General features: G+C 45.2%; 1 protein-coding gene across 1 annotated transcript; it reads right to left on the minus strand.

Moving 5' to 3' along the window:
- Positions 1-11,243: 11,243 nt before the first annotated feature.
- On the minus strand, positions 11,244-26,238 carry HSDL2 (hydroxysteroid dehydrogenase like 2). Its single transcript, XM_026040787.1, has 11 exons — positions 26,213-26,238; positions 22,631-22,794; positions 22,291-22,389; positions 22,040-22,154; positions 19,838-19,941; positions 18,743-18,841; positions 15,476-15,670; positions 14,841-14,912; positions 13,909-14,106; positions 13,434-13,562; positions 11,244-12,436 (listed from the first exon to the last, which is right to left on the minus strand). Exons 1-11 carry the CDS (start codon positions 26,221-26,223, stop codon positions 12,324-12,326), a joined length of 1,299 nt encoding a protein of 432 aa, XP_025896572.1. The 5' UTR covers positions 26,224-26,238; the 3' UTR covers positions 11,244-12,323.
- Positions 26,239-27,255: the final 1,017 nt, after the last annotated feature.

Genomic DNA, 27,255 nt, shown 5'->3' on the forward strand with positions numbered 1-27,255 from the left:
CCCGCCGTGCACGCGCCCCTAACCTCACTGTGCACGCGCCCCTAACCTCACTGTGCACGCGCCCCAACCCCGCCGTGCACGCGCCCCTAGCCCTGCCGTGCACGCGCTGCTCTCCCGCCGTGCACGCGCCCCAGCCCCGCCGTGCACGCGCCGCTCGCCCCGCGCCGCCGCCGCCGCGCGCTCCGGGCGAGTTTGACAGCGGGTCTGTGACACGGGTCCCGGGCGCCGCTGCCCCCCGTGCCGCCCCACAGCAGCCTCCGTACCCGCCATCCCGCTGCCCTGGGCAGCGGCGCGAGGGGACGGGGGCAGCGCTGGGGGCGGAGGGCGCCTGTCCCCAGCCCTGCCCCGCGCCCGGGGGGCCCCGCGCTGCGCACAAAGGGAGGCGACGGCGGGGCGGCCCGCGCGGGGCCGCGCACGGACACGGGCACGCGCAGGGGCACGGACACGGGCAGGGATAGGGACGCGCACACGGACACGGGCGCGCGCACGCGCACGGACACGCGCGTGCCCCTGGCGCACGGGCGCTGCGCGCGCCCGCGGGTCACGTACCTGCAGGTGCCGGCCCATGGGCGCGGGCGCGCGCACGGGCGGGGGGGGAGGCCGTGCGATAAGGGCTGTATTGGATGGCGCGATCCCGTGCGATAAGGGCTGTATTGGATGGCGCGATTAGCGGGATATCGCCCAGGGGCTGCGCGGGGGAGGGGGCCGCCTCCGCCGCCCCTGCCCCCTCCCCTCCTCCTCGCGCCGTGTCTCCTCCTCCTCCTCCTCCCGCCTGTGCACGGGTCTGATATTAGACGCTCGGGAGGCAGAACGGCGCCCCGCTCTCCCATCAGCTACCGGAAACCGGAGCGCGCAGGACGGGCGCACCGCAGGAAGTGTGCGGGACGCACACCCGCACACCCGCACACCCGCACGGGAGACACCCCGCGCGGGCAACAGCCGCCCAACCTGTCACCAGCACCGGAGCAGGACGGGGCGCCAGCACCCCTGCTCGGCACCCCCGGGTCCCCCAGGCCAGGCCTGGACCACAGTCCCCATGGGAAGGGCTGGCGAAGGCCAAGGAAGGCCGCCTGGTGACACCGGCACCTTCTGCTCCGGCTGGGGGGAGGCAGGAAGGGCCCGGGATGTGATGCCGGGCACGGGCGCCGGCACGGAGCCTGTGAGCGCGATCGCTCCTCTGGGATCGTCACCGCGCGCAGGGATGTCCGTCGTCGTCCGAGCAGACGGGGTGCKAGAGGCCGGGGCAAAACCCGGGCCGCGCTGCCGGCACCCGGAGTCGCCGCTCGGCCGGCACAAACCAGCGTCATTCCGCTGGTTCCGACAGAAATCGCTGACCTACGCCGGAGGAGTTACTCAAAGTAGCTGTTTTCAAACAACTGCTACTCAGCTATKCTATGCCAATATGGAAGTACACAGTTTACTGTTATTTCACATTTTTGCAGGGTTTCACAAGTAGAAAAAAAAAACGTTTGCTGATTTTACGAAGGCCATGCACCCACACCCGTATACACACATGCCCATAAGTGTGTGCCACCTGCAGCYGTGCAAAGAGAAGTGAAAGTACTGCAGACCTGCATACACGGAAGCAGTTTGTCTCCTGTGAAAACTGTGATTTTACATTCCCTGGTTTGCTGCAACTAGGGATGGCAAGTGCAGCACGGCTCATGTTGGGGGGCTGCAGTTAATTAATGTGCCTGGGTGTGGGTTTCCCCCACAGCCAGCAAAGTGCTTGCCAAAGCCGGCCGCCCGTCGCCTGCGCTGGGCCATCCGTCTCCCCTCGCCCCCGGGGGCATCCCGGCAGCAGGACACGGGCCTGGATGCGGCAGGAGCCTCGGGAGCCGGCTGCTCCGTGCCCCAGAGGTTTCCTTCCCACATCTCCCCCGTGCCAACATTTGCAGAACTTGAACGGGCAAACACATGCTGCTAGCCGTGATGGCAGCAACGCTTATGCAACAGCATCGCAGAGGCAATCTGGAAACGCRTGAATGCCAAAAGCGATTCCATCTCCAGGTCTGCCTGGGACTTGACAGCCGAAATCTGCATCTCTGATGGTGTCATTTTCAGTAAGAGGTCATTTTCTGCAGAAGGGCTCGTCTTGAAAACCGAAAACAGAAGAAATGGTTGTGTAAGTAAAGCGAGGGACTCCGAACAAGCGTCACGTCGTCCCCAGGCCTCCTCCCTTCCTCCTCCGGAGCAGGACCCCGGTGGTGATGAGGGGAGCACAGAGCGCGCGGGGGCTCCGAGGGCTGCGCCGCCTCCGCCTGGGAGCGGGATGGGGCTGTCGGGGCCGCCCCGCAGCATGGACACCCCATGGGCCTGCGTGAGGGCCCACGGCCACCGAGCGCGCGGCTGCGGCCCGGCCTCATGGCGCGGCTGGCCCGTGCTCAACACGTCAAACTGATGGCTGGGTCTTCGCAACCCAGGCCCATGATCTCCACAAACGAGGCCCAGGACAGACCTGGAGGAGGGAAGCTGCCTTCGAGCCTTCCCTGGGGACACACGGTGTGCCTGCATGCCGGGCACACCGTGTGCACACGGGCCAGCACGGGGGCTATCAAGGGGTGCTCCACGCTGGCCGTCCTCAGTATTTACCGACCTGAAAAGCCACCACCTGTGTCATTTCTGTGGATTCTAACCTCTGATCCCTTCTTCACTCCTGCCTTTTTGCTCTTTTCCTTCATTTTTCACTTCCTGCTGCCACACTCCTCTTTTGCTACCCCCTGTTTAACTTTACAGCAGGACAAAGCAGCCCCCAAATCTACCTTCCCCCTCCTTCTTCGCTGCCCTTTTCTGCTCCTGCTTCCCCTCCTGGTTGTTAGCAACAGCCAGGTCAACACTGTGCCTGCCCTTGTTAATTAAAGTCGAGGTTTGAAAGTGCTTCCCAAGCCCCTGCCATGGCTGCTTGGCCATTCTGCCCTGTTATCATCACGATGTTGTACACAGGGCTGCAATTGGATCGGAGGCCTCTGGTTCGTGTCACAGGCACTGCCGAAGAGCTCTGCTAGCCTAATAATGTCACGGGCACGCCAGCACAGAACTGCAGTTTCAGATGAACTCGATTTAGCTCCACGCTTAGGTTGGTAATGGCGCTTTCCGTGGACCCTCCTGGCAGCAGCAAGGCCCGGGAAGGCTCCTTTCCCATGGGGACGTCTCGGCTCCTCGCCTCGGAGGGCTGTGCTTTGGCAGACCTCACAGACCTGGACTTTCTGGTAGGAYCGAGGGCACGCCGCTGAACCTCCCATTGCCACCACCGCCCACCAGCCTCGTCATGGCCCGTGGTCGAGGTGAAACGCTGCATAACAACTGCTGCTCACTGAGCTCGGTGGGACCCCAGCCTCCCCCGTCCTGTCCCCGCAGCAGCCTCCTGTGAGTGCCAGCACAGGAAGGACGGAGGAAAAACCAAGTCAAACTCAGGCTCCCCTCAGGACCAGGAAGATGCCAGGGCCTGGTTCAGGTTGGGCTGCCAGGGGATAACGGGTGGGTTATTGGGGGTTTTATGGAGAACACTGGAAACACGATACTGGAAGGGTCAGCCCATTTAAGCAGCATGGCAACATCATCCATTTGCTTCGGAACAATCCTTAAAAGAGGAACAGCAACCGGACTGCTCCTCTCTTTCACCCAGCACATCCTCTCTATGTAAGGAAAGATTTTTTTTTTTTTTAAAGCAGAGTCTGGGAAGTATCATATCCTTACTCCTAAAACATCTGTAATTAAATATAACCGCAATATTTTAAAACAAGGGCTGCCATATAGTTTACCCCTCCCTCAGTTATTTTACCCATAGTTCACTCATTTGGGGTGGCAATTTGGACATCACAAGGCAGGGCTAGGGAGCTCTCTTTCTCTCATCTCTTTTCGGTAGTCACTGMCTGAGAGAAAATCCCCATCCTTCCTCCTCCTGCGCCACTGTGGGCAGTGCACATCCCAGCCTGTGCAGCACACAGGCAGGCGCATCCGTCACCCTCGGAGCCCGTGGGAGGAAGCACCAGCCCTAAGGACCGCTCGAGTCACAGGGTTAGGATCTGTTAGCATAGCTATCCACTTACAAAACAAAGCAGAACAGTGCAAACAAGAAAAAAAAAAAAAAAAAAAGGCGAAAAAAAGGAAAAACAGCTGTACCATGCTCCTAGCCTCAAGCTAGAGTTAAGACAAAAGTTGAAGCAAAAGAAATAGCTTACTGTCTTACAAAGATCAAAAAAGACATGTTAGTGCCCATGAAATATACCCAGCTTTTTAGATTTTCTTCTTCTTGAGATTTCTTCTTCTTWAGATTTTCTTCCTGACCCATCCGGGCCAGTTTACAATCTGACCAAGGCATCGCAATGGTCTCATGGCTGAGAGCTCAGACCGTCCTGTTGAGGGGCCACCTTCTCATCAGGTGTGGACGCTTCTCTGAGGTCAGAGTGATACCACAGGAAACGCTGCAGACACGTTCTGTGAGCACGAGGCTCAAAGGGGCAGCTTCGCATTCACACCCACCTCCATCCGGGGAAAACAGCTTCCCACTGGTCCTTCCCTGGCTTCTCGCTACATTACGGCTGAGAATTCAGCAGTAACACAGAAAGAGACATAAGAAGACCGGCCTATAAGGTGCTTTTGAAAGCCCATGCCACCTCACCAGGTATGCGAGATACTTTTGAGAATCCAGACGCTTGAGTGTTCAAATCTGTGATTACACAGCTGTTCTTTGCACAAAACTCCTTTTTTTTTTTTTTTTTTTTTTTTTTTTCCACTCTGCAGGCTCCTCTTACTCAAAACAGCCTCTGAGGAGGTTGAGAAGTCTCATTTACAGCATTGCTGCTACTACAGGAAGCATTTTCAATCATTCTTTCTCATGGATGAAGAATCACATTCACTCCGTTGTCTGTGTGTAAACCAGACAGCACATAAAAGTGCTGCAATGCAGAAAAGTTTTCCATCTCCTCAGTATTTGGTTGGAAGAAGAAACTCTTAGAGAAATGTTTTATGTGAAGAATGAGCCTCTTCCAATACTGCAGTATGCAGTATTTGCAGTTTCAATACTGCAAATGGCCCCCGTAATATAAATATTTCACAAGCATAGAGGACAAATTTGGAGGGGGAAAAAAAAAGAAGGCAAAAAAAACCTTTGGGAACTGCATTTAAAAAAATGTTCTACTCCTTAGAGGAAAACCAGATGCTTATTTATCCTACATGAAAACATTAAGGCAGAGAATGGCAGATAGGACTAGTGTTCCCCATTTCTTTTTCAGATTGATAACAGCTTCCTATTTCATTTATCAAGGTCCACAATGATGCTAGAGTCACCTGGGCTTTCGATGGAGCAGGAAGGATCTGCGGTGACAGCAGGCAAGTAGCAGCTGTTGCACGACAGAAAAGCACAGGTAGAGCACAGCAGCTTAAAGAAAGGCCTGAATAATGAGTACAGCAAGAATGTGTAATAACAGTTCAACGAGAAACCCACTTGAAAGAAAGCAGGTGATCTGACAGTGTTAAGTACACACTAATTGCAGGATAGAGGCTTGGCTGACATTACTATTAGCATGCAGCATGTAATTTTTGTATATGGGATAAGGACAATCAGCTGTTTCCTATGTTTAAGAAACCATGACACTCTAGTCTCCAACCCATGCCCCCAAGTTATTCCCTAATGTGCTTTGCAGCACAGAAAATGGCTTTAAAAACTAACTGGGTCATGCTTTTAACTCTCTCCTGCATGGCAGACTACATATTCAGAACTAAATATTCTGAATCATTCTCTGAACCTAAGTTCAGAAAATAGTTTTCTACATGCAATGTGTGAACACAAGAAAAGAAAGAAACAGCGTCTTAGATAATAAAGATGAGGCAATGTTTATTCGGGATATATTCAACTGTCAGCCTCACGGCAGCATTTATTCCTTGGGAAAAGAACCAAGCAAGCCAGTTGGATTTTCTTGCCTCCCAATTTTGTGTCAGATAGCTGAGCAATTTCTTTTTCCTTCCATTTTTGGCCTGGTAAACTTAGGATGCTGAGACCTTGGGGTTTAAGTGAAGTAACATGACCTCAGGCACCCCACATTTACAGTAAAGTTTGAATCACAAAATTACCTTGTCTAAAGTTCATTTGTTCAGCAGAAATAGTAAACCCTTATGAGAAAAAATAGCTGACAAAAAAAATTCTTCTCAACAAAACATTTTGTATGGAAAATATATTATCTTTCTACCGAAAAAAAATGACTTTACATTGCTTTTTCTCCATTACCCTATCTTGCAAATTCTCACACACCATGAGGACAAAGATAATAAATAAAGAATAAAGAGAGTGATACGTCAGTTATCTTACACTCTGCTACGCTGTCATGCACTGATGAAAAAGCTGATGTTCTGCAGGCGCAAGGACAGGAAAAGAAGCCCAAAGTTACAGGCTGTATTTGAGAAATTTTAGAGAACCAGCTTGAGTACATAAATGCAACCATATTAKGGAGAAATTGCAGCTTCTGCAACGTGCTTTTGTACCTTTTTTACCTCCTCACCAGGCTGTGTGGTTCTTAATGCACMTGGTTCTGAGTCCAATCTAGTGATGATAATTTGTACATACAAGTGATGATAATTTATACATACAAACACTGCATCTGTCCCACACAGCATGTGCTGCTGCACAGAGATGTGTGCTAGTCCCTTCACTTTTGTATGGCCAAGGGACTCCCAGAGCCAGCCTTTCAGCTCTGCAGCCTTGCACCCAAGTCACTGCATCAGTATTTTCCCTTTTCATTCCTACCCTGTTGCCCTTTGTGCTATTATTCTCGTGACTTTGCACCTGAAAATGGTAATACAGCTACTAAATCTTTTCCCATGAGAAGTATTGGCTCACTGCGCAAGGATCTTTTCCTGGCTTCCCCCTTCCTTTCCCATCTTCTACCTTTTGTTTATACTAGGGAATAAACAAGACTTAGCAAATAATATAGATARTGATTGTTTAAATAGCCTGTAATTATTACCCACAGGTGCACCTGAAGTTTAATGTTTTAAACAGCCCAGCCTGTGTGCACAGTTTGTGAGTGATTCAGTGTCCCCCAACCAGGACAGGCGCCACCGTGAACAGGAACAACCAACAAGAGGTCTGACTAGATCTTAATGCAAAGCCTAAGGTTAAATGGGTAAAACCCTGGCGAGAAGAAACCTCGATGTCGTCATCATCCTCACCACACTGCCTTGTTAAGATATTGGGAGAGACACTTCTCTGGAGACCCCATTGCTTTGCATTTTGGCAGGCTACTATGGAGCTTTCCCCTTCTTTTCCTCTCCTGTGTTTTTCCTTTTCTCTGAAGGAAATTTTAAGCCAATATATGGACTGAACAAACAAAACTTTCTACACATACAGCTGTCTCAAGGTGCTCAACAGTACTGTTCCCATGCAGCCAGCAAGGTCTCCTTTCCTTCCTTCAGCATAAGCTCCAAGCGCATAAGCAAGACCCTCAAGCCAAGAAACAGTCCCCTTAAAAAAACAAAAACAAAAAGGCACAGTTTCAGTGCTGGAAAATTTCTTATATTGACTCTAATCTGGGAAAAACCTGTGCTAATTCTCTGAGAGATGGTGTTTCTGTTATTCTTAGTTTGTATTCACACTGCTGAAGGACAACAATGACAACAATGTTCCCAAAACAAAGGTAACCCTTATCTGCTGATTTCTGTAAGTAAACCTCATTCCTTTGAGCTTTCATGGCTTTCAGTCTGTTAATCTTGTCAATCATTGACTTTAAATGTTGGAAACACTTCATAAATGCATATAATCTCCCTTGATGTGGCAAGAAATCCAAACATAAGTCTAAGCAGCCAGGCTTAGGGACTCCAGGCCTACAAGAAAACGGGAATTGAGACACTTTTGAGTCATCACTGCGGGAACTGATGTAACATGGCCAAGTTTTTACAGTAGCTACCACATGATAAAGAACCTTTGAACTAAAATGCTGTCTAAATTACATCAACAGAAGCGCAACTCAGGAATTGCAGTTTTAAAAGTTCCTCATTTTTTCTAATATTCAAGTCTTTTCTTCACTCATGTTGGCAGGGAAAGCAGCAGTGAGGTTGGAGAAAATAATTTGAGAGAAAAGCAGTGTTGTAATAGAAGATTAAAAAGACCCATTTTCATGAAATTTTTGATGAAAATTTTGTTGCAATTTTGGTAAGTATCATCAAGCTCAAATTTGTAAGTAGGCTTTGGTGCTATGTCCTAGTGATCCCAAGGTCTGGTTCAAACCAATTTAAACAGCAGCTTCTGAGTAGGTTTTCTTGCAAGGCTCTTTACCATCAATGAACAGATGCCTGACACAGTCCCATGGCCTGTGACTCTGGAAGAAAATGACACTGCTACATATGCTTTTATTTTGGAACCTGGCAAGCCAAAATTATCCTGCAACAAAAGAGGGAAAATCCTGCTTAACACACACACACACACACACACACACACACAAAAAAAAAAAAAAATCATCCTGGACTATATTTAAACGTTACAACAATATGTCATGCATTTCATCTAGATTTTGGAAATTTCTAAACATACTCTCTGGGGGCATATGGTATAACAAACCCTAGAAGGTAACAGCTGTTCTTTCTGAAATAGGCATAAAAAATGCAGAATTTACAGAACTCCACACAAAGTACAAAAAAAGGCTATTTGAGAAAGCCTACTCTACAGTACAGAAAATCTTCCCAGATTCAAATAAAATTTCATTTCTGCATTTCTCCCAGCCAAAAATATTAAAAATGGTTATTTTTATTATGCCAGAGGTACTGGAGAAGCACCAAGGGAAAAAAAAAAAAAAAAAAAGCTGGCTGGCAAGACCTTTTTTTAATGTCCTGTGACATACATACAATTCCATATGATTGAACCATGCACTTCTTGCCCTGGAAATGCATAATGCTTCCATGATTTTGGTGGGGCAGTGGGAACCCGAGTCCCTTGGCCCTGGTGTGCGGAGTCACGGGTGAAGTTGGGCGAGGGGCAGACAAGGACCTCGTTGCACAAGCCCGCCTATTCCCTCGCCCCTGAAGGGAGGAAAGGCGGATCGGGGGCAGGTCTTGCCCCGCATCCAGCCCGCGTGGGCCCAGCCGTAGGCCCGGCTGTGGACCCAGCCATGGGCACAGGCGTAGGCCCAGCCATGGGCCCAGCTGTGGGCCCGGGCGCAGAGCGGGGCTTTGCGCTGGGGCGGCTGCAGGCCGGGATGAGGGAGCCGAGCGGYCGGAGCTGCTGCGGGATGGAGCGGAGCGCCGTGTGGCAAATGCTCCCTCTCCTGGCACTGCYGAGGAGACGAGAAAACCCGAGTCCAGTTGTGAGAAACCACGGCAAAAACACACACGGGAGCAGTCATGAAACTACCAAAACGAGCCAAGAGGGAGTCCCCGTGYACCGGCCACAGGCTGACGTTTCCTCCTGTTAGTCCTGTTCACTGCCACAACGAGGCGCAGGGTCCCGCACCGAGGGAGGAGCGGCCCCAGGCGCCAGCACGACCCTACACAGCAGGACCCGCTCTGAGCGGGAGGAGCTGGGCAGACTGGTGGGCCCCGGGAGCCAGCAGTGCCCGTGCGGCCATCAGGCAGCAGCACCAGCACGGGGAGGGAGATCCTGCCCTCTGCRCGGACCTGGCGGGGCTCCGGGCAGGCATGGAGCACACAGAGAACACAGTGCAGGGCTGCCAAGATGATGACAGGACAGCAGCATCTCTCTTCTTRGGAGATACTGAGACAGCAGGGGCTGTTTGGACTGGAGCAGAGAAGGCCGAGCAGGATCTCATCAGTACAAGGGATGGTGTCAAGGGGACGGGGCCAGAATCTTTTCAGTGGTGGCCAACGATAGGRCAAGTGCCAACAGCCACAAAGTGAACAATGCTCTGGGAAAAAGAAGTAAACCTCAACTGTGAGGGTGACAGAGCCCTGGCACAGGCTGCCCAGGAAGGTGTGGAGGCTCCTCTGGAGGTCTCCAAACCCACCTGGATGCCGCCCTGTGCCCCGTGCTCTGGGTGTCCCTGCTGGAGCAGGGGTTGGACTAGATGATCTCTAGGGGTCCTTTCCAACCTCCACCACTCTGTGATAAGAGGCATATGTATCGCATCTGTACCTTAGGGAGGTACTGGAGCTACCTTCTTCATTCATTAGCTGAGTGAAGCTGTTGTCCAGAGGAGCCATAACATTCTCTGCAGTCACTGAGCTAAACAGAAGAACCACAGTTGGTTTAGTACTTAAAAAAAAAAAAAGAGCTGTGAAGTAAACAAGAGCTTAAAAAGAAACACATTTTCTGCCTTCACCTGGAAACCCTCTGTGGAATGCAAATAGCCCCAGCATTTTCCATACAACACCCAGTGCTGCTCTTGTCCTAAGGGGGCAAAGGTGCCTTGCATGTATCACAGCCCTGTCTGTTTACAGCAGAAAGTCCTGGATTGGCATAATGAGAAGTTCRGAATGAAGAGATAAGTATTCATAACACTCAGTATCACCAGTTCCCAAAGTACCCATCCCACAGCTCAGCCAGAGGGCCAGTTATCCAAAGGACCCTGAGGGTGAGGGACCAGAGCATGGAAGGCACAGTACTTTCCCACATACACAGTGATGCTGCTGCAGATGCACATGCAGGCTGGATCAGAGCATCAACACTGAAGCCCAAATGTTCCACGTTTCTTTTTTCTTGCTACCTTATAATGGTCAAAGTCTTGGACACAGTAATCCCTGTCCTTCTCCCCACCACGGCCACATGGGCTGCAGCATCAGCCTGCGGTTCCCAGAAGAGCATGGAGAGCTCCCGTGGAAACAACAGTACTGAGGGAAAAACACCAAGGCCYATCTATAGCAGCTTGGTGCCAGTCTGGATAAATGACACCAATAAATGACATTGACAGACATGTTTTGTACAAGAGTCATAACACTCAACATATAATAAACATGTGGCATTCACAGCGGACCCACTCAGCAAAGCAGATACCCAGGCTATCCTGTAACTCAAACACAGGGTACATTGGACGCTTCATCCTACTTAGTGTTGAATTCAACTCTTACGGTAGACCAAAAAGATATTACGTGTACCCTACACTTGCAAAAATTTTTCATCAAAACTATTATCTCAAGATGTCAGCTAATTTAAACACAAGACAACACTGCAAAAAAGCAGGTTCTGTTAGTTCTGCTGTTTGAAGTAGTAAAGCACACTTTGGTAACAGTGGAAAAAATGAAAAGAAAACATCAAAACATCATAATTTTGGGATATTTTTAATTGTTATAGAAAGTTATAAAGAAAAACAAAGTGTTGTTCATTTAGTATTACAGTAACACTCAAGGCTTAAGCATGGCTTTTACCAAAAGTGCATTTTAGAAAGAGGCACAAACATAATCTTTTTTAGACAGAAAGTGAGGTATCTGGAGGCAAAGACAATTATCCATGATCACCTAGCAGGCCAGGGGCAGAAATAAGAATGAAACATAGGTCTCTTGATACTATGCTCTACAAGATATTATTTTCGTCACTGTTAATAATTGTGCACCTTGATGAACAGTGCTGTTACTTCAATATGTCACAAAAATGCTTTTTTGTATGTTTAAAATACTCCTTTTTAAAACACTGCTATGTGACTGAAGGGTTAAAAACATTTTGAAACCGAACAACATAATCTGAGAGTTTTTCTGGGCACATTGAATTTGGCTGAAACATTCATCTTAAATTCAGCTTCTAACACTGACAGCATTGAGAAATGCAGTGTTGCTAGAATAATCACATTAACGTGAGAGGCTACGTGGTGCATTAATTAAAATTTGTTCTGTCTTTTCAGCACTTCTCTGCCCTTTGMCTACCTGTGGCAGAAAGCACACAGCCCTTGCACAGAGAGAACACTCACATATCACCCAGGGTATGTCTCTGCAGCACAGCACAGTGCAATCCAGAGCTACAAGAACCTGGAAAGCAGAAGAGTTACTGAGGTGGCCTTTTAATACAGGGATTTAGCCTCCTTAAAGTGACAATATTGCTTCCATTTCCAAACCAGCACAGGACTTTCTTCATGGCACTTACATAAGCCTGTCAGAAAACTGACATTTGTAAGAAAATCCAGATGCCCCTCATCACAAAGGCAACAACCACGACTCAAAACAATCCTGAGGAAGAGAGAATAAATGAAGTATCTGCAGCCTAGCAAGTATATTTTAGAGAAGTAATCTGTATAACCACAAACATCTTGTCTTAATCAGAGTTATTTTTTCTATAAAAATTTCACATTTTGTATATACATGTTATGTTGTATCAAAGCAAGAATTATCATTTCAAAACAGCACTACGGTTTTATTTGAAAGGCCAATGTTCTACTAGTAAGCCTTTCCCCTTACAGCTTGGAGTTGAGCTGTACCAGCATCTTTTCCAGCCTCATTGCTAATGCCATGTTACCACTGATCCTTAATTTTCCTGACATGAAGGCCATGGTTGGCTTTAGTTTACCTAAAAAGAGGAAACAAATCCATCAGGAAGCAGTCACACAGGAAACAGTGATATCATTACAAGGAAATCTACCAGTTCTTTAGGCATTTCTCTTTGATAAAAATTTGGTATTTTTATCTATATACTAAACACAAATAAATCAAACTTAAGAGTTTCTTTTATCAGAATTAATCTACATCTTTTGACTTTTTTTTCCCCGAGTCCTACTAGAGGAGCTATTCAAAGATTTTGAATAGTGATAAACCTGAAAATCAGAATTATGATATAGTCTCAAAACATTACAGAAAGGATGACATCCTGCCGTTTTCACTATTGAAGTATTTTCCACAAATAAAACAAATTCACAAAGAGCACAGAATTGCATCAGCTTTTGTATGCTATTACTTAACTGAAGATTAGATTACAAATGATCTCAACTGAGCCAGGATCATATGACTTGGGCTTTGGGCAGAAGGAGAAAASAAACAAACTAGTTTATTTTGCTACAAAGTTCCATAAGAATCACATCTTATTTATTAGTTTTATTAGCAGGAATTAAATGTGGGGATGCAAAAGGAGATTATTTGTTATTTCAAGAACAACCAAAAATGTAAGGCATGAATGCAAAAATGAAACCCTTCATTGTCTGCTGTATCAGTGCATCTGAATAAAGCAAATGCTTTGGGCGCTCTCTGAAARCAGTATGTATATTCAGAATATGCAGGACAAATACTAAACATGGGTGGAAAAAAGCTCAGCAGCCTGACCGAGCCATTTCTGATGCGGCACCCACCACAAAAGAAATTACAGCTACTTAATAGAGCAGTAAAAATTTGTATCGTCTTTTTATTGTCAGACTGTAAGAGTTAAGAAAGATCAAAGGAGTTATTTCCTACCTTTACTTGAGCCACACAAAGTCCGTATCTCATCCCATAAGGAAGGCTTATTAATCAGTCATTCAAATGACTTCTAGGCACAAGCAACTGCCCCCTCTTTGTTAAATGTGTCTGTCACTCACCTGTGAACATCCTCACAAAGTCGGCACTTGACATGCTCATAACCACATCAGCCTTCACAGGGGGCTTGCCCGAGCCAGCGCTCCCACCTTTGGTCTTCAGGTCAATGTACCAAGTGCCTCCATCATCACCTCAACAGAGCAGCGAGAACATGTGACCATGCAGGAAAGACAGCTATTTTATTTTTACATTTTGCATTTCACCCTGAAGTGCTTCGCAAGAAATTTGCATCTTCCCCACACTTTCTATATGGCAAATCCAGCCTTTTGCAGATGCCCTCTATCCCCACCACCTATCAGGGGACATGTGCAGAAGAACCCAAAGGCAGGAGCAGCAATTCCTACATTCACTGAAGTTGTTCCTGTTAAGTAGTATTACACAGAGTGTGACAAAAGCCATTTTGTTTCTATATGACAATGCCAAAGGCATTTTGCTATAAACGTGAGCATGTGAAGATTTAATAAATAAAAGACTTACCAGATAATTCAAACAGGAAGACGCCCTGAATAGCCTTCACAAAATCTTCAGTTATTGCTCCTTGGATAACTCTAAATGTTTCTGCAACAGGGCTCAGCGGCTTGGCTGAAGCAGGTTCTAAATTAACCTTAGCTCCATCTGGTCCTTCATGTTTAGGTCGACTTGATTTCTTTTCCTCTTTGAGTACTGGAGAAGCACCTACAAGAAATAAATTCTTGTCTCTGTAAAATGCAAAATACTTGTTTTTCTTTAACAGAAATATCTGCTCACAAAGTGTGTTTACAATTCTCCTGATAATACATAATGTACTGATTCTAAAGATAAAGGAGATGATCTGTTCCAATACAGCCTCCTTCTACCTTTCTGTTGTATGTAATTTCAGACTCCCGTAAAATCTATCCARAATTCTTATTTGCCCTCTAACATTCAAACTACAGCTTTCAAAACACCAAAACTAATGATTTTCTAAAGATTTTTCTACTAGTTCACCTATCAGACATACACATATGTCTAAATCGTTTAATATTCATCTAAGAAGCAATGGATGCTCTGCTTCACTTTTTTTTTTTTTTAAATCGGATAGATCATATGACTATTCTGCAAAATGTGCTTTTTGCTACTTATTTTTTTTTCCTACTACAACTTTGAAATTCCAATAGTTAAAATAGGATTTTTAAAAGCAGGGCACTGAAACTTCCATCATATAAAAATCAAAGTCCTGTGGAAGACAACATTATTTCTAAACATGAAGTATAGACACACTGCAACACTTCCATAAATTATGCACGCCAAATGAGAAAATGTTTTGTAAACTAGTTTGACTGCAGCCCAAGCACTTGTGAGAAAACAAAAATAACTGAAATATGAATGACATTAAATATGATCAGATACAATAGTCACTGACCAACTTTTATATACAGTGCTTTCCCTACCATGCTGTTCTAGTTTCATTCCAATCACATCAGGCTCAGCATCCAAGAAGAAGTCAGGTAACAGAGGGTGACCTAAAGTAGAGTGGGGTGAAAAAAAAATTCCAAATAAAGTCCAATAGTACTGCATGAGTGAGAACCAATTTTGTATGAAATTTTCTATTCACAAAATTTTGTATTTTGCAAATAAATAAAACYGTAGTCTGAAGGAAAAACAGGCTAGCAATAAGGCAAAGTCATACATTTGAYTTTTTAGATTTTCCTTCATTTCAAATCAGAATTCTTAAGTTTGCAATGAAAATCACACAAATAAGAACAGAAATCATCTTAACAGAGGATAAATAGTAATATTTACACACACGTATAATGTATACACATACTCTACATAGTGCATTTCCTGCTTCTTAATGGATTGTTTTTATTTAACAGGCACTTAATGATTACAGCCTTAGTTTCCAGAAACACRTTTTCTGAATTTGAGGCAAAAGAGCTAAAGAACTAAAAGAACTTTATTACAGAACAAACTTAATAATCTCTATGAATAACGCCACCATAATCACCAAAAGAAAACAGAACAAACCCCTGCTATCCGAAATAGCCTTCCTTACTGAACTTCGCAACTGAAGGAACTGTTTTACCTGGTGCAATTGCATAGACATCAAAGTCCTTAACTCCTTCTTCTCTCAAGAGAGTTTCATCAATAACAAAGTTTCCAGTGAAGGTTTTTGGTTTTGTTAAGATGCAATATGCAGCATCTGCAAGGATGTCAGTTTTCCTGCACTGTTTTTCTACTCCACTTCCTCCCAGCATGTCCATAGCAGCTGTATAAATGGCTGGAAAGAAAAAGAAAACACCCATTGGTGACTATGTATTCCCATCTCTTGCCCGACAGGTTAACCAACATTACTCTTCTTTAACAAGAAAGGAAAGAATAGAAGACAAAGAAATGCAATGCTACCAACCAACAAATAATTCTTTTCAAGTGCCAGTGAAAAACAAAAGCTATTTACAGAACCACAAAGAATAATAATGTGGAAAGGCATCTTAACACATCCCACTCATCACTGTACATGCATCTGCACTAGYCTTTTCCCTCATGGATTCTTCCAGATTATTCTGGACATGAAAAAATAACAGAATAACCATCCTTCTCAGAATGAATGTATGGTATCAGTAATCAATCGGTGTTTTATTCTGTGACAGCCATGTTGAATGTCTCCTTGCTTAATTTCAACCTTGCAATAAATCTTGTGAGATAGCAATGTCTACTGTCAAATAAAGATGAGAAACTGAATAGGAAAGGTTTGAATAACTTATTCAATACTTCACAGAAAGGATGATCTCAGGTCTCCTGTGCTTTTGGTTCTGATATTAGCTAATTCTACTAACTACTGAACCGTTCCATTGTCTTCCTTACTTTTCCTCACAGAAAAGTTAACATTGTGGCACTAAATATTTTAACTAGCCTTTAACTGACACTTCCAAATTTAGGCATCTACTTCACTTTACTTTTATCCTCTTCTACACACACAAAAAAGGCTTTTTGTGTTCCAAGCTTTTGGCACCTGCCATATTATTGGCTTTCTATCATACAGTTTTGCCTTATGATTTCTTCCCATCTATGGTTCAAGATTCAACAGACTCTGTCCCTCCCTTCTGTTCCAGGGTGGATTCACAAACTCTTTCCTACAGCAGAGGTCGGCAGGTCCGGGAGCTGGAAGGATAAACCAGATCTTAGGAACACTTTGTCCTCCATCTAGTGCTCACCCTCTATACAAACAGCAGCTGCAATGCAGAAATGATGATAATATCCTTTAACAAGCAAAGAACAGGTGTTGCACAGAATTCATCTGTTCGATGCATCATTCACCTTCCCAGTAAGAACAGGGAAAAGAAAAGACAGTCTTAAATGCTGCTAGGGAGATCCTACTCAAAGGGTGTTCTGGAGAAGTGGCTGATCTGGTCTACTCATTTTTCAAGGCTTATTTTACCCTTCTGTGATGAGGATTAGATTTCATATAGTTTTGATCAATCTAATTTTCTTATTTTAAAATCAGCAAAACTGCCTGTGCTATAATGGAAACCTATCCAAGACAGATGGCAAATACATACAGTACACGGCAATACACACAAATTACTCCACACAAATTAGTGTAGTACACAAAACACACACAATTTCCCTCATCTTCCAAAAGGAGAAAAAGACATGAACCTCGTTTTGGTCCTCTGGGATACTACCTGTGCCATGTTTTTGAATTTTTTTTTTTTTAGATAACTTTATGGCTAAGCGATGGTTCCAGTCACACCCTCTAACCAAACATTCCAGGTACAGCTGATGAACACTTTCCAGTCCGTAAGGACACACTAACCCGTTCGCCCTCCCAGAGTCACTCTCCTGTCACCAGCTGACATTGCTCCGTTTGACACGGGCACAAGGGCTCCGAGCAGCTCCCGCTTTGCCTTCTCACTGCGCATCCTTCTCCTTGCGTCGCAGAAAGTGCCCACTCTTCTTCAATCAAAGCACACGGAGAGTCGTGCRCCCTACGACTCCGTGCACACACATGTGTACCCTACGGCTCCCAGCACACATCTGCTGTTCACACAGAGCCACACTTGGGCAGGAGGTCTCCCCTCCTCCAGTCAGGAGGCTCCCTCTTATTTCTGGGGAAGCAGAGAGCTCCTGCTGTCTTTCTGCCAGCACATTTTGATGTATTTAACAAACATTAGTTTATCCTAAACAGTCTGATTAACCAATATCAAGGAGTTCCTATCCATACTAGTAAAGTAATAACCACCAGTGCTGAGCCCAATCACATTCGTAAGAGATTGTAGTAGATTTTTTCATTTCACAGAATGTGATATCTAAATCTGTAACTCTCATATCTCTATGTATGATCACATGGAAGCAGTTAACTTCCTCACTTTTATACATAAACAGTTTTGAAACTTTGGCTTATTCTAGACAATCATCATTATTATCCCCTCCTACAGTATAGAGGGCATAGTAATAGTTGTCATGGAAGCATCACTCATTTATAAAAACTTAAGAGAATTTATGTATAATGTTTCTAACATTTAACCTGAATGAGTAAGAAAAGATTTAGCAACACAGATCTCCCTCTGCATGGAGAACTTCTGGCCTTGTAGAAAGCTTCATGTCTTTTTAAATTTGCAGCATCTCACAGAGAAAGAACTATATGAACAAAGACGAATTACAATATGATGTTGCCATTTGTAAACTGAATCTTCCTTCAATTCAAAAGCCACTCTTTCTCTCTTTCTTGAGGCGGGAGGAGGAACTAAATTGCAAAGTACAGATCCAGTATGATAACCATAGAGAAAAAGTCTTGAACCTTTGCACGTGATGGTGCCTGGGCATGCACTCTGATTTCCTACGAGCAGCAGGCAAAGCCAGGGGGTTCTGTGAAAAACTGCTGCACTAGTACGCATAAAAATACTGGAATTTCCACCCCTGGCCCTGCTCCACTTATATAGCTATATCAGCTCCATCTAGATCTTTCTAAACTAAGTACCAAGGACTTCTAAGCATTACTACATACAGATGTTTGATGCACATTAATCTAAGCATGTTAGCATTTTAGTGATTCCATACAAACCAGAACTCAGGGCACCTGAGAGGGAGCACAGGCAAGCCACAAGGGCTGAATGGTTTGCAATCAACTGGCCAAAGATCAGTTTGAGTCCAAGTGGCTTTTATCTACTGATATTTACTGAATAAATAACACCACCTATATGAGATGAACAGAGAACATACAAGAGAGCTATTCAATATTGTGAATTAATTTCAATATAGTCTAAAGTTTACTCAAAGCCAAATAAATCATGCCATACAAGATAAAATACAAAAATTAGTTATTAGTATCACAAAAAAAAAAAAAAATCACCTGTTTTAGGCCATAAAGCATTGACAGCAACTTCTCCTCTAAATTCTTCTGCCATTCCCAAGACACACATGGACATCCCATATTTAGAAATGGTGTAAGCTAAAATGAAAAGTATGAAGAAAAGCAAAAACAGTGTTTGGTATGATAAAAATTGGATATTCAAGTTCAAACTTTTAATTACTGAGAACAGAAAAGTTACTGGTTCATGAGGAAAGGTAAGTCTCTTAGGACAAAATGGCACATTGCTAGACTAAAAATATACATACACTATCAGACCTGAGCTAGTCTGCCATATGTTTTTGTCTAGGATTAAAACGTAAGCTATGATTTTAACAAACCAAATCAATGACTGAAGTTTAACTGCACATTATTTTKTCATTACCAGAGCACTGTGACAGAGCTATCAGACTTTTCCAAAAAACCAAAGCACAAGACCCCAAACTGCTTACGACCAGACTAATGATCTATGCGGAGTGTGGGGGGGGAGGGAATGAAAGGAAGAAAGAAAGTAACTAAAACAAAGTAACTCTATATCCCTCCTGCTATGTTCCAGAAAGGAAGAGAAAGGAGCGAGCCTTGATGTGGGAATTTATGACAACAGTCCCATGCTGGAGTGCAACTGTCCACCACTGAAAGGTACAGGTTTGAAAGGAACAATGTATATTTTAATTTCAAAACAGAATAGGGAACTCACTTCTTCATCAGAATTACTTCTAATTTTAAAAGTCAACCATTGAGTTTTATTTCTACTAAATCAAATGGAAAACTGAAACAGTAAGAAAATCGATATCAATTCGCTATCTCCGTTTGGAACAGAAATCATCTTGAATTCCCCATAAGCAGCAGCAATTCTTACCTACATAGCTTTCTTCAAAACTTTAAAGGACATACTGGGCCATGAAACCTGCATTACCTCCTGCCAAAACAATTCTTTTCATGCAAGGCACAGAATATACTGAAGAACTGTTAGTGCCAGTACATATTTATAGCTAAATATACAAGACCTAGCATCCAGAACTGTCACTCCTGCACATTTCATCTGTTTTTAATGGAGTTATAAAAAATAAAATAAAAAAGACACTGAACATTACCTACCACAGTGATTTTTGAACCAGACGGGATTCATATTAAGCGGTGGGCTGAGATTCAGGATGTGGGCGTTCTTACTCTTTCTCAAGTGAGGAAGGCATATTTTAGACCTAAGGGTAGAAGTCAGAACAAGGTAAAAAATTTCTATCAGACCCACCACTATTTCCATTTAYGCAAAGGTCTGTCACTAGGCTAAAACTCTGCCCTCATTCCAATTATTTGATTAACTCACACAAAGAACAGCAACAGTAAATAAAAATCCGGCCTATCTCATTCTCTAGAACAGTTAGTTGCACCTGCAAATTGGGTCACATCTTCCAGTGCTGCTGCAGCTAGTAAAAGCACATTTTCCAAATGCTCAGAAGCCATCATTTCCTTATAATAATTTTGGTTAATACAACAAAACTATAGTCAAGTTATCAGCACAGTGTGTCTTATAATCATAAATACATCATCTCTTCTAATTGCACAACATTTTTTCTTTAAAATCATGTTACAGAAATAATAGTGTGTAACGAAATTCACTCCAAGCAATACTGGAAATCTATTATCTGCTAACTGGAAGAGGCACCTATTTTTACTTAGAATTTACAGTGCAAAAGAGGAACATGTCCCTGTAAATCATAGCTCTCACTTTTATATAAGAGACTGTCACTGTGCACCTAAGATACATGTTTATATTTAATCTGTGCTAGAAATCAATCAATTTTTTAAATCAAAGTGGACAAAATCAAGTGGACAGTGGTCCACTTTATACATTTATAAATAYGTATATTTATATACATTTCAGCAGGATACATGCCTAGTGTTGGCCACAAAAGTGATACSTACAACAGCAGTGTCATTAAATTAAACACTATCTTTCATCACTTCTTTAAATGCGCTTTTTTCAGCAACAGTGTGAAGTTCACTAAGAGATGATTCACATTGGYTTAAGGTACATGAGCTGACAGCACGCCAACAGATATATTCTGCAAGATGAGAGGTTTGCCATACCTCTGCTACAGCACCAAAAAAAAAAAAAAACCCACCAATTTTTATAGGTAGTATAATATTTTCAACATTAAACTGATAACAAATCTCTTGGAACTACTGACCAAATCTACATACAGAGCAAGATGAAGAAAAGGCTGAAATGTTTGGCTACGTTTTCCCAATTTTTGCTTATAAAAGCAATGACAAAGACCATCTGCAAATTCCCTTGAGAGGCAGTCATATTTCATGCATATTTCCATTTGCAGCAACATGCTTTTTTTCTGTATGACTTTAAAAGATGACTTTAAGAGTACTCCCCTAACTTGGAATAGCTAAATGTCACCCTCAAGAAAGTGCCACTGCTGAGGATAAAAATAAATAARTAAACAAGCAAATCAATAAAAAGGAGTTTGCCAATAACCATGGAACCTACCCAGAGATCCAGCAAGAGGTTTTACTGAATACCAGGTTGCGAAGACAATCCTCCCTTGTGAGCACTGAACCACTTACAGACTTTCAGAAGTAAACAACATGGAGTGGATGTAAAAAATCAACTCTGCAAGTATATTTCTCTCACTCACTCGCCTTCCACATATTGTGCAGGTGTCTTGCTAGTTCAGAAGAGTGCTATGCAATGTATTCTTTAACTCCTTCAATGACAAATCATTTCACTGATTTTAAAAACACCAGTACTTTGAAGAATATGTTCAAAGAATGTTTATGTTATTTATGTTATTTGCTGGCTCTCAAGATACTTAAGGAAGGTGTCAAAGAAGAAACTGCAGCTAAAGTTCACACACAGTTAACCATTTTGCTTGGAATGAAATAAGAGAACAGACAGCATTTATCAAAGCCATGCTGCAACTCCATTTGACAGAAACACACTAGTCTATCTGTTTGCTACCTGCAGAGGGGGCTTAAGAGTCTTTAGTGACAACAGCAGCAAGGCCCAGATTTACTGCTACTAAAGGTACATTATTCGGAACAACAGCAATGTCATTGGCAACTCCCCATGAAAAAGAAATTCATTTCTTCTGCATTCATTACTTGTTCTAACCAACAGGTGCCACTTAGTTCTTGAAAATGTTAATTTCAAACAATCAGGCAGTAACTGAGCAATTTTACATGATTCTGTACAATACTTTCACTTGAACACTAGGTAATGAGATAGCACAAACCAGAGTAAAACTCTGTTTTCCGTAACCACTCCTGCTGCCCTATCTCAGCACTTACGTAAGGTAGGTTCCTCGAACATTGACATCCATCATGAGATTGGCCTTCTTTGTCTCTGTTTCCAAAGTGCCGGACAAAGAGATGGCGCTTGCATTGTTCACCAGAATATCAATGCCTGGTTTAAAAAAAGAAATAGTCTCACACCATAATTTTAGGATACAATGCACGAATAAGCTTACTTTGTTATTGTTATTCCAAAATTTGAAAAATTTGTCTKTTAACAAGTAGCTTCTCCCTATACCCTAACATACCTCCGAAAGTCTTCACAGCCTTCTCCACAGCCTTAATAATTTGTTCTTCCTCCCTCACATTTACAACGCATGGCAGTGCCTTTCCTCCAGCTTCTTCAACTGCATAGTTAGAAAACAAGACTTTTAAAAATTTGCTCTCAAACTGAACAAAAAAAAGCAGATTACTAAGAATCTCTCATTCAATTACATCTTTCAAGAAGACAGTGGAAATGACAGTCTCAAGCTGTTGACCTTGCCCATTAAAGCACCCAGTTCACTTCTCATGAAGTGACACTTCCACTCGTGGATATGAAGCTAGGATTATGGACCCACCCATCCAAGCTCATCTGGTACGACTTACTCTCTTTGGCAGCAGTGTAGATGGTTCCCGGGAGGCTGCGATGGGGCTCGGCTGTCTTGGCAGCTATGACAACGTTGGCACCGTCCCTGGCAGCCTTCAAGGCGATGGCTTTGCCAATGCCCCGGCTCGCACCCGTGATGAAGAGTGTGCATCCTGCCAACTTCCTGCAAGTGCACGGGAGCAAAGGAAAGGGAGAACAAAACAAACCCCTGTAAAACCCTGGCTGTCACTGCTCTTTACAGACAAAAACAGCGGGTGCAATCTTCTAACTATCTCATCATCTTCATCATTTTATAAAGAAAATGGCCCCAAAATGCACAATAAATGGATAAAGATAGAGGGCGGATCACAGAAAGGACTCCTAAGGTTGTAAACTATAAATCAGAATGATTACAAAAGCTACCCAATAACGTTCCCCCCTTTTCAGGAAAAAGAATTTCCACACATGGTTTACAGGTGACTTGCCAAATTCTACAGCAATGGAAAAGGAAGGTGGTTTGTGAAAATGAAATGTCAGGTCTAATACACCTACATAGCAATATACAGTTTACAGGTTTCAACACCCTGAACAGGAACAAAATAATGCATTATTGTGACATAAACTTCAAGTCAAAGCCTGTGCAGAATGCTAAACACATTAGCTAAAAACACACTAGCTTGATTTTCAGAAATAACAACTATTATTTTTAAGATAAACTCAGTAGTTTCCCAGTAACAAACAAAAAAAAGTATAGTTTAAAGCATACTGGACAGTAAAACTTCTTACATGAAGAAAAACCTCAAAACTGAGATGTACATTTCAGKGTTCTGCACAGAATTTGTGTTACTTTCCATAATTTAATAAAACGGTTCAAGCTTCCAAATGTACTAAAGCAYAGCACTAAAGTAAGCTCAAATTTCACTCACTTCACAAATACTATATTTGGGATTTTAAACTTGCTTTATTATTCCTTTACATCTACAAACTTTACTTACTCTTCTTCCTCCAGGTCACATTTTCTCAGCAAACCGACAGCATCTTTCTCCCTAACAAGGCCAATATAAGCACTTGCTTTCAAAAGACAGTACCAAGATGCAAGGGTGTCTGCTCTAGCACACCCTTCTCAGGCATCASAAGAGCCCAGGAAGCTGGAGAAGCCCTACAACTGCCAGTTCAAACAGTACTCTACTGTACAACTGGATCTTACAGAGGAGGAAGAAGAAAAAATCTCAAAAACACTGTGAATCACAAAAAACTACTGTCAGATTGAACATGCTGGCCAGAGTTCAAATCAGAAATGAGAGGGGTGGACATTACAATACAATCAGATCAGGAAGTAGTAAATCAGCACAGAAAGGGATGTTAACCCAGAGCAGACAGGTACCAAGTTCAAATATCCATAAACAAAGGCACACGACCCAGGAAACAAGCAGGAGTCACTAGAGATCTGTCTGCAATCAGAGAATTACAACATCACTGGAAAGACACAGCAGCAGGCTAATGGAGCGTTGGWTGGATGGATGGATGGATGGATGGATGGATGGATGGATGGATGGATGCTCTTCAGGATGTTCCTTGTAAGATGTAGTAAGGGAGGATGTGGCAGTTTGGCTTACTACCTGAGAGCACAGACACATGGCAATGCTGAATGAGAAGGATGAGACTCCATGGGAGAGCCTGTGGTTCAGGATCACACAAGGGGCAAGTAAGAGGGATCACAGCGAGGTATGGGACAAAACCTCTTTTAAACGACTAGAAAACAACGGATCAGAGATGCTGATTCTCATGAGGGACTTCAACCTATTTGACACTTACCAGAAGAACGCTACAGCARTCTAGATGATGCAAACAGTCTAGAAGATTTCTGCACTGTGCTGGGAAGAACTTTTGCATAAAGGTACTGAGTGGGCCAAGGTGGTATGACACACAGCGGCATCTGCTACTCACTAACCAGGAAAACTTGGCTGGGGAAGCAGTAATTTGTGGCAGCTTTGGTTGGTAATAATCGTGGAAGAGTTTGAGATTATGCAAGGATTGAAGAAGGAGGGCAGCAGAGCACAGACCCAGGACATGAAGTAGGGAGACTCCATGATCTCGGGAAACTGGGAAAGGAGATCCTAAGGTATTTATCTCTGAAGCGCAAAAGATTGCTGGAAAGCTGGCTGGACTACAAGTCCTGCTCCCGATCACCACAACACCCAATCCTGATACCTGGGAAGACAAGTAGATGCATCAGGAGGCTGGCATGACTAAGCAGAAACATGAAGCTCTTGTGCCAGAAAATAACACACGGGGCAGAAGCAAGGGCAGGCTAACAAGGAGGACTTAGAAATATTGCCTAAGTGTTTTGGGGTAGTATCAGAAAAGCCAAAGTTCATCTGCAGCTTGCAAAGACAAAGGTCACAAGAGCTCCTAATGCTACACAGGTAATAAAAGTCTTCACAAGATAAAATCAAGGCTGCTGCCGAATGGAGCGAGTGATTTTGTGACACAGGTAGGGTTCAGGTGCTCAACGTCTTCTTTGCCTCAGTCTCCAACACCAAGTCTCCTGCTTAAGAACATGGGTCACAGGGAAGGGAACAACCAGCAGCAGATGACAAGCAAGTTAGGAGCTGCTTGACAGGACTAGGTCTGCAGACACACACAGAACCAGGCAGGCTCTAACAAGTGCTAAGAGCTGGATCGTGCTCCTGTAGGCTGCTCTATTACCTTTGGAAAGCCAGGGAGATCTCTGATAACCAGAAGAAAACAGATGTTGAGCTCATCTTCAAAATGCCCCAAAGCACAACTCGGTGAACAGCTGCCTCGTCAGCCTCACTTGGGCCCCTTGGAAAGCCATGGATCGGGTCCCCACGGAGCATATTTAACAAGGTGACTAGAAACTGTCATCATGCCACATACAAACCACCCATGACCCACCTGACTGTACTCTGCAATAAAAGGAAAGGTTTTGAGGTCAAGAGGACAGCAGCAGAGGTCATGTACTTAAGCAAGGCTTTCAACACTATTTCTCACAATATTTCTGTATCCAAGTTAGGAGAGTTTCATCTGGATTGATGGATGGTTAAAAAAAAAAAAAAAAAAACCAAAAAAACAGTGGGATGGCTGAGCTCAGAGYGCGATGGCTAGTGAGGCACATTCTGCCTGGAGGCCAGAAAGATGTGGGTTACGTTGCCCTGCTCAGCATCATATCAGTGACCTAGAGAAGGCGAAAGGTACCGCTGGGGTGAAGCAATTCATACGTTTGGAGTGAAGCGATCCACATGTTTGGGGTGACATGATCCATATGTTTGGGGGCAGGGCTGCCATCCAGGGGGCCCTCAGCAGACAGAGGGATTCTGACAACAACCTCATGAAAATGAAGGACAAAGGCAGAGCCCTGCGCTTGGAGAGACCCTGCAATGTTAGGGATGGAGGAGTGGGCAGCCAGGGAGCCAAGGAGACCCTGTGGAGCCCGGCAGGCACCAAGCTGGGCACGAGCCAGCACTGGGCTCAGCAGCRGAGCCCACAAGCAGCAGCAGCACCGTGGGCTGTGCAGGAGTATGGCCAGTCGCTCAGCGAAGGGTCTATCTGCCTCTGCTCTGTGCCTGATAAAATCTCACCCAGGTATCATCCAATAAAGGTTGCCAACGACACACAAGRGCAAGCTCAGCCATGGGAGACGGACGGTGCCTGGAACACTTGTCATGCAAGGAGCAGTGGAGATATCTGTGGAAGAGATGGCTTTGGACAGAGCAAACACAACCTCGCACGGCTCAGGGGAGGTGGCAGAGGAGACGGAGCCAGGCTCCTCGACAGGGGCACAGTGACGGCTCGGCGGGTTCTCCAGCTCCAGGGCAGCAGCTCTGGCCTGGCTCCCGGGCAGCCCCCAGGGCACCACAGCRTGCAGAGGCTCTGCCCTGGCGCCCGGAGGCTTTTGGCTCCTGCCTGGAAAGCGCCCTGGGCAGCGCCGGCCGGTGCTCCAGCCGCTCCCGCTCCGAGAGCGGGACTGGGGCGAGCGAGGCCGCGCTGAGCGCCCGGGGGCCGCTGCCTGCAGCCCCTGCCCACCCCGAGCGCCCTGCTCGCCCGTCACCACCAGCACCCGCTGCCCCAGGCCCGTCCCCAAACCCGGGCTCCAGGGCCCCCCGCTCCGCCCCGGCAGCCCTCACAGCGGCATCACCAAAACACGCCAGGGAAGGCTCTGTCCCGCTCCCGTTCCCGGGGCGCAGGGATGACCTGACACCCTCTCACGCTGCTGCGTACCCTTCAACAATACTAGTGCCCGCGCAGTTTTACACCCAGCCTCACTGGGTGTAAGCCCTGCTTGCCCTCTCCATCCATCCCTCCGGACGCCTGACAGCCTCTGCACGGTCACACGCACCGATCTTCCCTAACGTCACTCCGAGCCGCCACAGGAGCAAGGCCGTGCACAAACCCCAACGGCCTCCGCCTCGGGACGCGGGGCCCTCCGCGGCTCAGSATCCGCTTCCTGACGCCTCACGGCCAGCAGCCGACGCGCGGGTAGGGCCGCACAGCCCCTCTGCCCGCGCGGGGGCTCGCGGCGCCAAATCAGTGCGGCGACAACGGAGCGCGCCGCGCGCTGCCCGCTGCCGGCGGCGGCGCCGGGCGGGCTCCGAGGCCCTGCGGTGCCTGCTGACGGGGACAC

The sequence above is a fragment of the Nothoprocta perdicaria genome, unplaced genomic scaffold, assembly GCF_003342845.1.
Source record: "Nothoprocta perdicaria isolate Ctin4 unplaced genomic scaffold, notPer1 scaffold_266, whole genome shotgun sequence".
NCBI lineage: Eukaryota > Metazoa > Chordata > Aves > Tinamiformes > Tinamidae > Nothoprocta > Nothoprocta perdicaria.